At 44.7% G+C, this 17,692-nt stretch overlaps 1 protein-coding gene across 5 annotated transcripts in view; it reads right to left on the reverse strand.

Annotated features, from left to right (window-relative positions):
* ARHGEF10 (Rho guanine nucleotide exchange factor 10) overlaps positions 1-17,692 on the reverse strand; it is a 117,296-nt gene that overhangs the window by 16,235 nt on the left and 83,369 nt on the right. For all 5 annotated transcript variants that reach the window (XM_075268415.1, XM_075268417.1, XM_075268418.1 and 2 more), the window contains 4 exons: positions 16,619-16,740; positions 16,178-16,264; positions 14,063-14,286; positions 11,928-12,085 (listed from right to left, as the gene is read on the reverse strand). In XM_075268415.1, coding sequence (XP_075124516.1) covers positions 11,928-12,085; positions 14,063-14,286; positions 16,178-16,264; positions 16,619-16,740 — 591 coding nt within the window. The remainder of the gene's footprint in view (positions 1-11,927; positions 12,086-14,062; positions 14,287-16,177; positions 16,265-16,618; positions 16,741-17,692) is intronic.

Consider the following 17,692-nt stretch of genomic DNA (forward strand, 5'->3'; position numbering starts at 1 on the left):
TATACTCCAGAATGTTATAAAGAGTGATCAGTTTAACAGCAATTACTTGCAAAGTCAATATTTGCCTAGAAAATTAACTTTATCCCCCAAAACACATTTCAACATCATTTCAGCCCTGCCTTAAAAGGACCAGCTAACATCTTTTCAGTGATTGCTCCATTAACACAGGTGTGGGTGTTGATGAGGACAGGGCTGGAGATCAATCTGTCATGATTAAGTAAGAATGACACCACTGGACACTTTAAAAGGAGGCTGGTGCTTGGCATCATTGTTTCTCTTCTGTTAACCATGGTTATCGCTAAAGAAACACGTGCAATCATCAAAGCACTGCACAAAAATGGCCTAACAGGGAAGAGTATCGCAGCTAGAAAGATTGCACCTCAGTCAACAATCTATCGCATCATCAAGAACTTCAAGGAGAGAGGTTCCATTGTTGGCAAAAAGGCTCCAGGGCGTCCAAGACAGACCAGCAAGCGCCAGGACTGTCTCTTAAAAGTGTTTCAGCTGAGGGATCGGGCTACCAGCAGTGCAGAGCTTGCTCAGGAATGGCAGCAGGCAGGTGTGAGTGCATCTGCACGCACTGTGAGGCGGAGACTCTTGGAGCAAGGCCTGGTCTCAAGGAGGGCAGGAAAGAAGCCACTTCTCTCCAGAAAAAACATCAGGGACAGACTGATATTCTGCAAAAGGTACAGGGAGTGGACTACTGAGGACTGGGGTAAAGTCATTTTCTCTGATGAATCCCCTTTTCGATTGTTTGGGACATCTGGAAAACAGCTTATTCGGAGAAGACGAGGTGACCACCAGTCTTGTCTCATGCCAACTGTAAAGCATCCTGAAACCATTCATGTGTGGGGTTGCTTTTCAGCCAAGGGAATCGGCTCTCTCACAGTCTTGCCTAAAAACACAGCCATGAATAAAGAATGGTACCAGAATGTCCTCCAAGAACAACTTCTCCCAACTGTCCAAGAGCAGTTTGGCGATCAACAATGCCTTTTCCAGCATGATGGAGCACCTTGCCATAAAGCAAAGGTGATATCTAAATGGCTCAGGGAACAAAACATAGAGATTTTGGGTCCATGGCCTGCAAAATCCCCAGATCTTAATCCCATAGAGAACTTCTGGTCAATCATCAAGAGACGGGTGGACAAACAAAAACCTACAAATTCTGACAAAATGCAAGCATTGATTGTGCAAGAATGGACTGCTATCAGTCAGGATTTGGTCCAGAAGTTGATTGAGAGCATGCCAGGGAGAATTGCAGAGGTCCTGAAGAAGAAGGGTCAAAACTGCAAATATTGACTTGCTGCATTAACTCATTCTAACTGTCAATATAAGCTTTTGTTACTCATAATTAGAGATGAACGAACACTAAAATGTTCGAGGTTCGAAATCCGATTCGAACAGCCGCTCACTGTTCGAGTGTTCGAACGGGTTTCGAACTCCATCATAGTCTATGGGGAACATATTCTCGTTAAGTGGGAAACCCAAATCCGTCTCAGGAGGGTCACCAAGTCCACTATGACACCACAGGAAATGATGCCAACACCTCTGGAATGACACTGGGACAGCAAGGAAAGCATGTCTGGGGGCATCTAACACACCAAAGACCCTCTATTACCCCAACATCACAGCCTAACAACTACACACTTTACACATTCCAAAAAACCTCTATCAAAGTGGGAAAATACCTGGAAACGTGTATTTGGCCCTTGGAGTGAGGAGCGCTTGTCACCAGCAGTGAATTTGGCCCTTGTAGTGAGTTGAGGTTGGCACCAACATTGCTTTTGAAAATCAGGGTGGATTGAGCCTCTAACCAGCAGAGTTTGGGAAAATTCATGGTGGAAGGAGCCTCTAACCAGCACAGTTTTGTGAAATTCATGGTGGAAGGAGCCTCTAACAAACACAGTTTGGGGAAATTCATGGTGGAAAGAGCCTCTAACCAGCACAGTTTGGGGAAATTCATGGTGGAGGGAGCCTCTAACCAGCCAAGTTTTGGGAAATTCATGGTGGAGGGAGCCTCTAACCAGCACAGTTTGGGGAAATTCATGGTGGAGGGAGCCTCTAACCAGCACAGTTTGGGGAAATTCATGGTGGAAAGAGCCTCTAACCAACACAGTTTGGGGAAATTCATGGTGGAAGGAGCCTCTAACCAGCACAGTTTGGGGAAATTCATGGTGGAGGGAGCCTCTAACCAGCCAAGTTTTGGGAAATTCATGGTGGAGGGAGCCTCTAACCAGCACAGTTTGGGGAACTTCATGGTGGAGGGAGCCTCTAACCAGCACAGTTTGGGGAAATTCATGGTGGAGGGAGCCTCTAACCAGCACAGTTTGGGGAAATTCATGGTGGAGGGAGCCTCTAACCAGCCCAGTTTGGGGAAATTCATGGTGGAGGGAGCCTCTAACCAGCACAGTTTGGGGAAATTCATGGTGGAAGGAGCCTCTAACCAGCCCAGTTTGGGGAAATTCATGGTGGAGGGAGCCTCTAACCAGCAGAGTTGTGGGAAATCAGGGTGGAGGGAGCCTCTAACCAGCAGAGTTGTGGGAAATCAGGGTGGAGGGCGCCTCTAACCAGCAGAGTTGTGGGAAATCAGGGTGGAGGGAGCCTCTAACCAGCAGAGTTGTGGGAAATCAGGGTGGAGGGAGCCTCTAACCAGCAGAGTTGTGGGAAATCAGGGTGGAGAGAGCCTCTAACCAGCAGAGTTGTGGGAAATCAGGGTGGAGGGAGCCTCTAACCAGCAGAGTTGTGGGAATTCAGGGTGGAGGGAGCCTCTAACCAGCAGAGTTGTGGGAAATCAGGGTGGAGGGAACCTCTAACCAGCAGAGTTGTGGGAAATCAGGGTGGAGGGAGCCTCTAACCAGCAGAGTTGTGGGAAATCAGGGAGGAGGGAGCCTCTAACCAGCAGAGTTGTGGGAAATCAGGGTGGAGGGAGCCTCTAACCAGCAGAGTTGTGGGAAATCAGGGTGGAGGGAGCCTCTAACCAGCAGAGTTGTGGGAAATCAGGGTGGAGGGAGCCTCTAACCAGCAGAGTTGTGGGAAATCAGGGTGGAGGGAGCCTCTAACCAGCAGAGTTGTGGGAAATCAGGGTGGAGGGAGCCTCTAACCAGCAACTTCGACACCCAATACGTGTAGGGCGCAGAGGGATCGGAGAGGACAGGGCTGTGGTCGGAAAGGTATTCCCGCAACATGCGCCTATACTTCTCACACCTGGTGACACTAGGACCTTCAGTGGCGGCACTTTGACGAGGGGGTGCCATCAAGGTGTCCCAGACCTTAGACAGTGTGCCCCTTGTTTCTGTGGACCGGTGAGCACTTGGTCGCCTACTGGAGGAACTGCCCTCCCTGCCACCAACGTCACATGCTGGAAACATCTCCATCATATTCTACACCAATTGCTTGTGGCAAACATTGATGCGATTGGCCCTCCCCTCTACCGGAATAAAAGAGGAGATGTTGTTTTTATACCGGGGGTCAAGGATAGCAAAGATCCAGTACTGGTTGTCCTCCATGATTTTGACAATACGCTTGTCAGTTGTAAAGCACCCCAACATGAACTCAGCCATGACTGCCACAGTGTTAGTTGACATGACTCCTCTGGCCCCACCGGAAAGTTAAATCTCCATTTCCTCCTCATCCTCCCTTTCTACCCATCCGCGCTGCAACAATGGGACGATTCGAAGTTGCCCGGAAGCCTCCTGTATCACCATCACATCATCGGACAGCTCTTCTTCCTCCTCCTCCTCCATTAAACGCGATGAAGCGGACAGATGTGTGGACCTACTCTCCAGCTGTGACGGATCGGATGGTATCCCTGACTCCTCTGTGTGATCTGAGTTATCCCTGATGTCAATCAGGGATTCTCTCAGAACTCACAAGAGCGGGATTGTAAGGCTCACCATCGCATCTTCAGAGCTCACCCTCCTTGTGGACTCCTCAAACACCCGTAGGATGTCACAAAGGTCTCTCATCCATGGCCACTCATGGATGAGAAACTGAGGCAGCTGACTTTGTGGCACCCTAGGGTTTTGTAGCTGGTACTCCATCAAAGGTCTCTGCTGCTCAACCACTCTACTCAACATCTGAAACGTTGAGTTCCAGCGTGTGGGGACATCACACAAAAGCCGGTGTTGTGGCACATGTAGGCGTTGCTGGAGTGATTTTAAGCTAGCAGCGGCTACTGTCGACTTGCGAAAGTGGGCGCACATGCGCCACACTTTCACCAGTAGCTCCGGAACATTTGGGTAGCTCTTTAGGAAACGTTGCACCACTAGGTTGAAGACGTGGGCCAGGCATGGAACATGTTGGATTCCGGCAAGCTCCAGAGCTGCTACCAGGTTCCGGCCGTTATCACAAAAGACCATGCCTGGGCCCAGGTGCAGTGGCTCAAACCATATTGCTGTCTCATCGAGGAGGGCATCCCTCACCTCGGAGGCAGTGTGCTGTCTGTTCCCCAAGCTGATCAGCTTCAGCACGGCCTGCTGACGTCTACCAACGCCAGTGCTGCAACGTTTCCAACTCGTAGCTGGGGTCAATCTAACAGCGGAGGAGGAGGCGGTGGAGGGGGAGGAGGAGGGTGTTCTTCTCGTGTCCCTGCCAGGAATGTTAGGCGGGGAGACGAGGTACACCGGGCCAGTTTGGGAAGCAGTCCCAGCCTCAACTACATTCACCCAGTGTGCCGTCAGTGAAATGTAGCGTCCCTGTCCGCATGCACTTGTCCACGCGTCGGTGGTCAAGTGGACCTTTGTGCAAAACGCGGAACTAAGGGCCCGCCTGATGTTGAGTGACACGTGCTGGTGCAAGGCGGGGACGGCACACCGGGAGAAGTAGTGACGGCTAGGGACGGCATAGCGAGGTGCCGCAGTTGCCATCAGGTCCAGGAAGGCGGGAGTTTCAACAAGCCGGAACGCCAAAATCTCCTGGGCCAGCAGTTTAGCGATGTTGGCGTTCAAGGTTTGCGTGTGTGGGTGGTTAGCGGTGTATTTCTGCTGCCGCTCCAATGTCTGAGAGATGGTGGGTTGTTGTAAAGAAGCGCCTGATGGTGCCTTTGATGGTGCAGGAGAAGGAGATAAGACAGGAACAGGGGAGGATGAGGGAGAAGTCAACAAAGTGGCGGAGGCAGATGAAGTGATGTCCTGGCTCGTCCTCTGGAGTGCATCACCAGCACTGTGAGCAGTGGCAGAGGGAGAGGCAGTGGCGTGAACGGCGGGCGGCCTTTGTCCTGCCGTTGCTGCCTGCCACTGATTCCAGTGCTTGGATTCCAAATGACGGCGCATTGAAGTGGTGGACAGGTTGCTATTCTCAGAGCCCCTACTCAATTTCGAGAGGCAAATTGTGCAGACGACACTATATCTGTCCTCGGCGCATTACTTGAAAAAACTCCACACCTTCGAGAAACGTGCCCTCGAGGTGGGAGTTTTTCGGGGCTGGGTACGAACTGGAACATCTTGGGAGATTCCGGGTGTGGCCTGGCTTCGCCTAAGCTGCTGACCTCTGCCTCTAGCTACTCTTTTTGGTGCTGCACCTGCCTCAACATCCACACTACTTTCCCCGCTTGACATCCCCCCTGTCCAGGTCGGGTCAGTGTCCTCATCATCCACCACCTCCTCTTCCAACTCCTGTCTCATCTCCTCCTCCCGCACAATGCGCATGTCAACTGGCTGCCCTGATGGCAACTGCGTCTCATCGTCGTCGATGAGGGTGGGTTGCTGGTCATCCGCCACCAAATCGAACGGAGATGGAGGAGACTCTAGTGTTTGAGCATCTGGACACAGATGCTCGTCTGTTAGGTCCGTGGAATTGCGAAATGGAGGGGCAGGTTGAGGGACAATGAAAGGAACGGAGAACAGCTCTGGGGAGCAGGGACAGTTGAGGTTATTGTTCTGGGAAGATTGGGAATTTTGGGAGGAAGGAGGACAAGACTGTTGGGTAAGAGGAGGAGAGGAGGCAGAGGCTGACTGTTTGGTGGACAATGTGCTGTAAGCGTTATCCGACAGCATTGCAAGACCTGTTCCTGGTTCTCGGGCCTACTAAGGTTTGTACCCTGCAGTTTAGTTAATGTGGCAAGCAACCCTGGCACTGTGGAGCGGCGCAATGCTTGCTGCCCCACAGGAGTAGGCACGGGACACCCTGTGGCTTCACCGCTAACTTGCTCCCCAGAATCATTCCCCCGACTTCGCCCACGTCCCTTTCCGGGAGCCTTGCGCATTTCAATATGCTTTTCTTGCTTAAACACACTCAGAACCTGGGTGTATATGCCAATACCAATAAATTGAGGGTGTATGCAGGCCCCAATTTATTGGGTGGGATTAACACTCAGAACCTGGGTGTTTATGCGAATATAAACAACTTAAGGGCGGATGCAGCCCCCAATATATTAGGGGAATTCACACTCCAAAACTGGCACTATATGCCTATAGCAACAATTGAGGGTTGTATGAAGGCCCCAATATATTCTTTGAATTCCCAGTCAGAAAATGGCACTATATACCAGTAGCAAAAATTGTGGGTGTATGTAACCCCAATATATTCTTTGAATTCCCAGGCAGAAAATGGCACTATATACCAGTAGCAACACTTGTGGGTGTATGTAACCCCAATATATTCTTTGAATTCCCAGGCAGAAAATGGCACTATATACCAGTAGCAACAATTGTGGGTGTATGTAACCCCAATATATTCTTTGAATTCCCAGGCAGAAAATGGCACTATATACCAGTAGCTACAATTGTGGGTGTATATAGCCCCAATTCTATTGTTAGGGCACTTCCAGTGTATTCAAGTTAGTTTCTGGGGTGGAGGTGGGGGGGCACACTGTTGGAACGTGGATCGGGGGTATATAGGGTATACGGGAATACACTTTCAGTGTATTCCATTCAGGAACCTGGGAAAGCTGGGTTGCGGCGATTGAGCCCGTCAGTGCCACGTTACACTGACAAGCTTCTCCCTGGAATTGAAGGTATATGTAACCCCAATATAGTCTTTGAATTCCCAGTCAGAAAATGGCACTATATGGCAGTAGCAAAAATTGTGGATGCATGTAACCCCAATATAGTCTTTGAATTCCCAGTCAGAAAATGGCACTATATACCAGTAGCAACAATTGTGGGTGTATATAGCCCCAATTCTATTGCTAGGGGACTTCCAGGGTATTGAAGTTAGTTTCTGGGGTGAAGGTGGGGGGGCACACTGTTGGAACGTGGATCGGGGGTATATATAGGGTATACGGGAATACACCGTCAGTGTATTCCATTCAGGATCCTGGGAAAGCTGGGTTGCGGCGATTGAGCCCGTCAGTGCCACGTTACACTGACAAGCTTCTCCCTGGAATTTAGCTCTTATAAGAGCTGTTGGTTGTCTTCTCCTTCCTATCCTAGCCTGTCCCTGCCTACCCAGAATCTAAGCCCTAGCTAAATGGACTGAAGCCTCCGTTCTCGGTGAATTGCAAGCTCAGAATGACGCGAAGCTGGGCGGCGCTGTTCTTTTAAATCAGAGGTCACATGTTTTCGGCAGTCAATGGGTTTTTCCTACTTTTTTCAACGTCACCGGTGTCGTAGTTCCTGTCCCACCTACCCTGCGCTGTTATTGGAGCAAAAAAGGCGCCAGGGAAGGTGGGAGGGGAATCGAGTAATGGCGCACTTTACCACGCGGTGTTCGATTCGATTCGAACATGGCGAACAGCGTGATATCCGATCGAACATGTGTTCGATAGAACACTGTTCGCTCATCTCTGCTCATAATATGATTGCAATTATATTTCTGTATGTGATAAAAACATCTGACAAACACACATAAAAACCAGAGGGCAGCAGATCATGTGAAAATATAATATTTGTGTCATTCTCAAAACTTTTGGCCATGACTGTACAGCAATACAATGTAGAAAAACAGAATGAAATAAGATGTAATCTGTAACACAAGACCAGTGTAAGAGAAATCCAAAGTCTAGATATATATATCACACCATATGTATGCAAAACTACAAAGAAATGAATTAAAGATTAATTTAATTTTATCCACAAAGAATGAAAAAGGGAAAAATACAACATTGTTACCTTCTGCTTTAGAAAATATTAATGTGCTACTGCTGACTTTGTCTTATGTTCTCTCCATATAAAATACCAACTAAAGGTTTAGAATGTTGCTATGTGAGACACAGAGGCATATTTAAGCCATCAGAATTAGATGGCTAGTGACTGCACAGTACACTGTCATTATCCTGCCAGAACAGACTGTGCGGCACCGACATTCAGTGTGGTTAGGATCTGGTGCCATGAGTCCTGCAATAAACTGCAAACAGGTCTCTAGTGCAAATGGTGAATGGTATACATTAAAACTGCCACAGATTTCACAGCCAAGAAATCTGACATTCTATACCATATCCAGGACCATATGACATCATTTACAAATTAAATTTAGAATATTCTCATATATTCAGAGCAAAGAAAACCTTCGCATCGTATCCTCACAGCAGCAATGAAAAAGCAATACTCACATTGTGAAAAAAAATCTTAATCTTTTTTTTTTTTTTTTTGTAATGTGTGGCCTTAGCCTACATGTCCTCACAGAGATGCATGGCACATTCATTAACAACTAATTACAATATTACAACTCCAGTGGTGGAGGGGGGGGGTTACCTAATTTGCTTACACTGCAACTTGCCTATTTATGCAAAGATTCAGCTGCTCTCTTATACCCAGAGATTTACACTGCCAGTATTGCCATTCAGGAGTCTGGCAAAGCTGAGTGGTCACTCCTGTAGAACATTTAATTAGGGTAAAAAATATAAAGCTGAAAGAACGTGTTCACAAGCTGAGGCTGAGGTTTTTGCCATGGCTTCCCAAAATCTCAGCAAAGGTGCTGCGGTTTTGATACAATTTCTGGAGACCAGGGCAAAAACCACACAGTGGCTGCAACCCATCACGTGTAAACTAAGTTTGGCTTGCACAGCAATCCGGTCACAAACTTGTTGCTCTATGCAAAGGCATTGTGAGGCTCTTTACATAAAAGGGAGATTGTGAAGCCAGGTAATAAAACAGCTGTTGATTTTACAATGTCCTCCAATGAGAAGTCGTGTACTCTAGTAATCTGCTCAATATGCCTGCTAACCAGACAAACTCATCACTGGAAAATAGGTCAATGCTTATGAAAGCAAACCCTGTGGCTGAACACACCACAGCACTGCTCAGCATACAGCCCGTGGAGATACATAGTACGGGATCAATGCAAGGGTTTAGCAAAACAAATGATGACATTAGAGGTTACTAATCGGTTAAACTAAATTGGAATCACTTTTTCTTTTGTTATATTAGTGGTTAACTAAAAGGGAAAATAAAATAGGATGCCAACACTAAAATTTTTCTATAAGGCTATATTCACACCAATATTTAGCATCTGTGACTGTGTGCCAAAACCAGGAGTGGAGACTACACAGTGATAAGTTATAATGGAAAGATTTGCCCCTGTTCTGTTACGTCACGTACTCACTGCCGGTAGGGCAATCTGTTCAGCTAATTGCAGTTTTTCTGATGAAGCCGAGCCTGTATCTCTCTATGTAAACAAACGGATGACACTGAGTCTATTCTGTACAAGTTTGTGCATATTATCTGATCTGCAGATGGATTATGTGTCTGTTTGGGGGGAAGGGGGGAGGGCGTACTACCGGAAGTGAGAAGCAGACTCTGCAAGCAAAGCTGAAACAAGGAGATTGTAAAAACCCCTTTAAATCTTATATGTCAATTTGCTTAGTGGTCTGAATTGAACATGCAGATGGCCCATCCAAATCAAGATTACAGTTCTTCTTGTATTATTTTCAGAGATATCACCAGTAGAAAACTGGGAGTGGGAGTGGGTAAAGCCACATATAAATATGCCAATCCCAACTGTGCTTTCAGCAGGTGATATCTCTGGAAACATTGGGGCATAATTGTTACAGAATTTAAACTAGATATCCAGGATAAAAAAGCTTACCTTGGGTTTGTGACCTGCTAGATAGAATAAGTGGTGTGGGAGTTGTGCTACATTTAAGATCATTTATGCCAGTCTTCATAAATATGCCCCAATACATTGTTCATATTATAAAGTGGTAAAAGTCCCCCCTTCCACAAAATAACTTCAAGTAGGCAATTGTGCCAGGTGCAGAGTTTGTACATCTTATTGTGCATTGTATAACATGCAATATGTGGTTTATGACTACAAGTGTGATTATGATATATTGCATGTTTCATGTTACACTGTCACTTCAGTTTAATACTTTGTAGAAGGAGTGTGGCATGATGATTCTAACCAAATGGGTGTAATCCAGCTGCGTCTATTGGTTGTGTCTCAGTCAGTACCCTTTTAGCATCTTGGAACACAGTTGGCTGGAAACTTCTCATAACAAAGGAAGGCAATCTGCAGTTCTGTTGCGGCAACTTATCGGGTGCAAGACATTGAAGAGAGCCAGACAACTTCAGAAGGCAAGTACAAAATGTCTAGTATGTACCTAGGAGGTGGTTCCTGTGGGAGCAGAAACCAGTGTAAGGACTGGGCAAACACTGTGTATTGCTTTGGGTCCGCTACTAAGTTACTGTGTGTTCAGAGTGTTGAGTGAACTCCTGGTGGTGATCTTTGCTACAAGTGAGCAACTTCTTAAATGCACAACTTTCATCTTAGCAAAGCACTGTATCAACAATCGTGTGAAATGTATTTCTCTGGCCAACGCAAAGTTAACAGGGGTATGACTACCTTGTCCTGGGGAAGGTCAAGACAGTTCTGGGTGTCAAAATGCCACTATCACCCCCTCACCTCCTCCCATCACCAGCTTTTTGAATTTAACCCTGAGAACACATGGGCAGGCAAGATTACAGAATAGCTTCCTGGCCCTATCACTCAAAGAAGGGATGAGAAATGTAGGATGTATCAAAGCAGTGTGGGGCGTAGCGGTTTGGAACAACAAAGTCACCCGCTGGCATAATATGCTTCAGCGTAGTGACAGACTCCCTTTAGCAATAAGACTCTATGACGGATCACTGTTTAAATGAATAGGGCCGTTGCTAGATTTTGTCCAACAGCACAATACACTTTCTTCTAGTCTTACACAATTCAGGAAACCTGGTCTAAATAGGCATTCATTTGTATGTAGTATCAATACTTATTTACTCCAACACTGAACAGGGAATTAAATGGGGAAACAAGTTTAACAGAACAAGATGTCCGGTTTAACAGAACAATGTACTGGATGTGGCTACAGCCATATCCTTTCCATAGCCATTGGTGTAACAGCAATTCCTATCTACTGCAGATCATTACTGGCCAAGTGGTTTTACGGTTACAATGTAGGAAATAATGATATGAGGCTGAAATGAATCTTTGTTTCACTTGATAAGAAGTGAAAGCACCGGTGGGCCGGGGAATGGATGCGGCTATAGCTACAAGGTTCACATTTGTGTGAAGATTCTCTGTTGGACAGTCCGTCGCAGTGTCCGACTGAATATCTGTGAAAGAAAAAGTCCCGTACAGAATGGCATTCTTATGCAGCCAAAATACCTAGAGCAAACAACCACCTCTGAATACCTCCACAGATCATAGAGATGAATAATAAGCTTCTGCCCGTATGTAGTACCACCGCGTGGATGTTACAGTGTACCATTTAGCATTTTCAGGGGATTTAAAAGTGCAGATTTAAAAAAAAAGAAAAAAAAAAAAAAAAAAGAAAAAGGGATATGACTGCTATAAAGATTAAGATAAGAATGATGCTGTCTTATAAGACAGAAACCGAGCAATTTGGATCCATTGTAGGTTCACACTAGTGTTGCCTCTCTATTGTGCAGATGTGAATGTAGCTTTAGATCAATGAAGCATCATAAACATATCTTACAGCATCATATACATATCGATTACAGAATATTAACTTTACAGAATTATTTAATCCAGTGCTTATCGCTGAAATTTACCTTCCATCTTTGTGTAGACTGCAAGATTGCCATTTACAAGACCTGCGTACAAACTTCGGGGAGTGCTAGCAAGACTCATGACGGTGGCCTTCTCTGGGGTAAAGAAGTGTTGGAGGCGAACTTTTTTTGAGCCTTGGCTACTTTTGTAAACACATATACTAGAGAAAAAAAGATTGGAAACTGTAAATCTGGGAACGTGGTACTGTGTATGTGGTGAAAAGCTGCCTTATGTACATGGTCGACTTAAAGGGATTCTATCATTAGAATTCCCTTTTTAACCAAGTACACATCGGAATAGCCTTAAGAAAGGCTATTTTTCTCTTACCTTTAGTATACTGAACTGCGCCGCCATTCCTGAGAAATTTCTTTCTTCCGTATGTAAATGAGTTTTCAGACAGCACTGGGGGCGTTCCCCTGCGCTCAAACAGTACAGGAGGCATCCCCTATGCTGTCCGAAAACTCTTCAGCAATGCCTCTGTCTTCTTCTCCCACACCACTGTTGCGCTTTCATCCAAAAGCACCAACTGCGCATGTCTGTCGGCCATTTTCCTGTGGCCTCTCTCGTTCAGCCACAGGAAAATGGCCAACAGACATGCGCAGTCAGCACTTTTGGATGTAGACACAAAGGTGATGCGGGAAAAGAGGTGGTCCAGAGAAGAAGACGGAGGCTTCGCTGGAGAGTTTTCGAACAGCACTGGGGACACCTCCACTGCTGTCTGAAAGCTCATTTACGTATGGAAGAAAGAAGAAAATTTTCAGGAACGGCGGCACGGATCAGAATAATGAAGGAAAGAAAAGAATAGCTTTTCTTAAGGCTAGTCCGACGTGTACTTAGTTAAAAAAGGGAATTTTAATAATAGAATCCCTTTAATAGATCTGATAATTTAGGTATTAAGTAAAGTCATGTAAAGAGTCACTCAACCGTTAAAAGTGGATCAAGAAGGTTTTTACTAACAGATGACAATGTTAAAGATGGTGAAGTGCCATGCTCCTCACTTTACCAATTCCCTGTGCTTCCTCTGTTTCCCTCTGGATTTTGTGTACCAGGCTCTAGTGATTTTATGGCTTTTGAACATGTGACCTCTGCAGCCAATCACTGGTCTTAGCAGACGTACGGACACCACTAAAGTAGCCTCCGCAGTGGCTGGCTCAAGTGGCCGTATGTCAAGACTACAAATCACTGGAGCTGGGTGAAGACCTGCAGAAAATCTGGGAAGCATCAGTACAGGAGCGACAGGGGATTGGCAAGGAAAATACTAGTCCCTTTGTTACTGTATAGCACTGTAAACTGTAATAGGGTTATAAAACCCCTTTAATTCTATATTTAAACTGGAAAAAAATTAACATATCAAAGGGTGCCTTGAAAAATGGTAAAGGTGATTGTATTTGCATTATATGGGCCAGTTCACATGGAGTAAAATGGTCCAGAATCCGGACCAAAATGCGCCTGCTGCAGCTAGACGCAACTGTCGCAGCTTCCGACAGTCATGGCTTTCCGCTCTGGATTAGGCCCAAATGAATGGGCCTAGTCAGGATGGTGATGTCGCAAGGCGGACATCCGCCTGAAGAAAGGGCAGCTCGTTTCTTATTTCCACGAATGAGAACAAACCGCTCGTGGAAAAAGGAGATGACCAGCTCCCATTGATTTCAATGGGAGGCGGTTTTTTGAGCACGATTTTGACGCGGAATCTGTGTGAACTAGTCCTTATAGTGGCATCCATAGGGAGACAAAATAAAAATACAAATCGTACACAGTAGAATAAATACATGATAGAATGTACTTTACTGATATGTACAAATCCATCATATCATCACTATTATATAAGACTTTATAAATGGAAATGAGAAGCTCTCCTCTTGCAAAAATTGCTAGCTACTAATAATACTAGAGTGTTATGATGTAAGACATCTGGCCGAGCATTATTAATATGCGTATAGACGTTATAAATACTCGTATCTAGGCAACCAGAAATACTTATAAATCATCTTCTCCAAGTTTTTACAATTTCTTTAATGAGCCTGAAACCTGAATTTACCCGGAAACCATAAAGAATATCTTTAAAAACTGGAAGAACACAGACTGGGTTATGGCTCCTAAGCCAATATCTGAAATTTTCACTTGGATAAACATTTACCTTCCCTCCTCCATGCCCAGGCAAATTGTGGGCACATCTGGTGCTCGGGTAGAATCACACTCAGTATCTGGGACATCATTTAGTAGCTTGTGTTTTTCTTCCTCAGGGACGTAGACCATGCAGAGTATTCGTGATTCCACATTGAAACATTCTATCACCTTCGGGCTACGGTTGTGAAGTGAAACAATGGCAACCTGACCCATCTGATTAGTGCAGCTGCCAATCTATACAGGACAAACAACAGTGATAAGTCAGGGCATGATCTCCACAGCGTGGCATGGTGAGAATTCATTCATTATCTAGGCACTGATATATAGTGTAGGTACAAAGAGACATGGTTGATGTCCATGGAAAATAACACAAGAATGAACTATCAGTATCTTGTGGTGCATACAAATGTGGTCCTCCTCATCCTCCAGGGATAGTTGGTAATACACACCAGACATTGCTCTGACAGTTGTGCTTTCTGCTGGAGATTGGGGTTTGGATTAACTAGTCTGAAATGCATCAATCCCAGTAATAACTGGCACAAAGTACCAAGTATCCCTGGACGTGTGAGGTTATCCTTTTTTTCTGCATTCTGGTGGTTAACGCTTATATTAGGATGCTGAGGCTAATATGTAGACTGTGGTCAGTGATATGAATGCAGTTGGGGCGCTCTGGACAAAATAACACTCGATTCTGATTTGTACAAGAAACACTGGCCCATATGAATGCAGTGTCCAACAATGGAACCAGTGAAAACAGTTTTCTGATATCTTATTTCTGTGCTGTAGTATGATGGTTACAAGCTCAGGGCTTGAATATGTAATACTGTGAGATCCAGTAATTCAATATGTTGTGTGAGAGGTAAAGAAAATCGATTTGAGGATTGTGTAAAGAAATAGAACCATGAGGGCCCTAATTGGCAAATTAATGGAATTCATTTGATTACTAAACCAACTCTATAACCATCCATTGCTTTCATGTGCGCCCCCCTCTAATCCAGCTATGTTTTTCCTAAAACTGTACACCGTATTCCACATGTGGTTTGACAAGTGATTTAAATAGTGCCAAAACTAGGTCCATGTTATGAGCATCTATCCCTTTCTTGATGCATTCCATGACTTTATTTGCCTTGACAGCAGCTGCTTGGCACTGGTTCCTAAAATTAAGTTTACTGTTCACCAAAGTTGGGTGTACAAGTTCAAGTTACATTGTGTGTATATTTGTAGAGATAGATGTTTTTGGAAAGTTGGATTAATAAAAGTTCTTTATAAGAACAACAACACCACAACTGATAGGAAACAAGAAATGTCTACAGAATCTCTCAGTAGTGCAGGCAGTTTGTACCTGTCAGATTCTTGTGGCAGGCCTCTAACCCTTTCACTGCTAAGGAAGTAGAAGAGAACAAAGAGAATATAAAAGATAAAGCGCTTGTTTGAAGTCAGGCTTCAGTGTCTCAGTTGGGGACGACCAGCTGTATGTGACATCATGAAGGAAGAACACAGTCTGCTACTGTCATCTCAACACCTGTGCAGTCTCAAGCGATCCTTTGAGAGGGGTGGAGGCTGTGCCAATGGGGGGGGGGGGATGTCCCATCTACATATCTAATAACACCTTGCCCCTATTCAGGCCATTTGTCAGCATACTGATGCAAATGTTTACGGGCATCTGGATCACAAAATTTTGGTCTCTATAGTCTTGATGTATAGTATGATGTCTGCATGCTATTGCAGGCACAGGTGGCACCCATGAACATCTCCAGTTTTTTTAAGGAGGTCTTGGTCATCTGCTCGGACACAAACATGAATTTTATATATTACTGTTGGAATACAAGGTCCTAGGTGGCATTTGGTACCACCTGAATACTTTCAGAAAATATAACATATTATGAATAAATGAGGTTTTATTAATCATCAAAGTTTCATTTGTGATTGTCAAATGTGTGAAAATTGTCTTAAAAAACTTGACAGTGAAAGGGTTAGTTTTGCAAGGTGCAAAACAATGACTGAAGAATCCAAAATAGAAGACAGATAATCAATATAAATACATAAATAAATACACACACGCATAGATATTTTTATTTATTTCAGGACTAGTTGTAAATCAGAACCTTTAAAAGGTGTCACTTACCCACAGAAATCCATGATGCATTGAAAGAGTATCAGGATCATTTTCACTACAGAGATAAGGTTCGGGATTATAGACGGCACATTCAATCTGAAAATAAATCAGGGAAATACTAATTGGGTCAGAGAACATTACGTCCATACCTGGCTCTATAAATACACTTACATCATATACCGCAGGTATCATTAACGTTAAGAGGCATTAATCATGTGGAAGGTAAGATAGTCCTATTAATAAAGGTCATGCCTGGTGTTAAAAATATGTGCACTGGCATCTGAGTCTGCAATCTGACTGTCTGTATGTTACATATTTACTGACAAGACCAGATGGGCCTGCAGTCTATGTCCTCCAAATGCCAAGTCAAGATGGAGTTATAATCTGAGAAAAGATCTAAGCTGCTCTACACATACAACATATAATAGCTGTCATCTAGAAAACAGTCACCTTAAATTCCTGTTGCTTGGACATAATAACTGGAAGGTGCTTAACAAGTAATGGGTGTTTTTCCTTCTTGATCGGATTTCCCTCATCTTCCAGACAGAACCAACCCAGCTGGTTCTCCTCTCCTGTAGCAAAAATACAACATAAAATAAATTCATTGCTAAACTCAATAACATACTGTAAATACCCACACAGGGTAGTTTGTCATCTGTTGTTGTTCATCTCAGGTTGGATTTACCTATTTTTAAGACCTACTAAGGAACAGAATTTTGAATTTTATGGTTTTAGGTACCAAGACGTAATTTAGAAGAGGGTGGACTTTTTAGAGTAATTAGTGGTCCCTGAAATAGGCTTCTCCAACCCTATGTAATCGTTCAAGGAAGATCACAGCACGCAGAGTTTTATACTGTGCAAATCAGAACTCCATTGTGTTAAGCATAAGAAGTTCAGGGTGCACTTAAAGGGGTTCTCCAGGGATGCTGATTTCCCCAGTAACTGGTTCATTAAGCCCCAGTTGCAGGAGGGATACAGCCTCCTGCACATTACTATAGAGCTGATCTGGGTCCTGTAGGACCCAGCAGCTCTAACCCACACTGATACCAGCAGATCATGTGGTTGCTGAGTCAAAGTGCAGACATATGGCGGTGCCCATAGCGGTGTATATAGCATTCATTGAGTGCTGTATACATAGTGATAGGGAAGGCAGATCAGCCTTCCCTGCCTTCTCTCTGGGAGCTCCACTGACGTTACAGCCGACTCCCCATTTCAGCAGCTGCTGAAATCTGCTTGGGAGTACCAGTACGTCCTTGCAGAACAAGGAAGCCACTATCCGAATGTATATACTCTACGGATGGTCCGGAAGTGGTTAAAAGACAAATGTTATTGTTTGTGTATAATATAAAGTTGTATAATTTTTCAAAGTACTTTCTGTATCATTTCCCCCCAGTTTTATAGATCCTGGATGTCATTTATTCTGTTTACTTCCAGTGGGTAAAAATCAGTCACTGCTTTCTAGATCTCTGTATGTTTCCATTCATTGTTTACTTTCAGTGGTTAAAAATCAGTCCATGGTCAATT

This window comes from Leptodactylus fuscus, chromosome 3 (genome assembly GCF_031893055.1).
Source record: "Leptodactylus fuscus isolate aLepFus1 chromosome 3, aLepFus1.hap2, whole genome shotgun sequence".
In the NCBI taxonomy this organism is placed as follows: Eukaryota; Metazoa; Chordata; class Amphibia; order Anura; family Leptodactylidae; genus Leptodactylus; species Leptodactylus fuscus.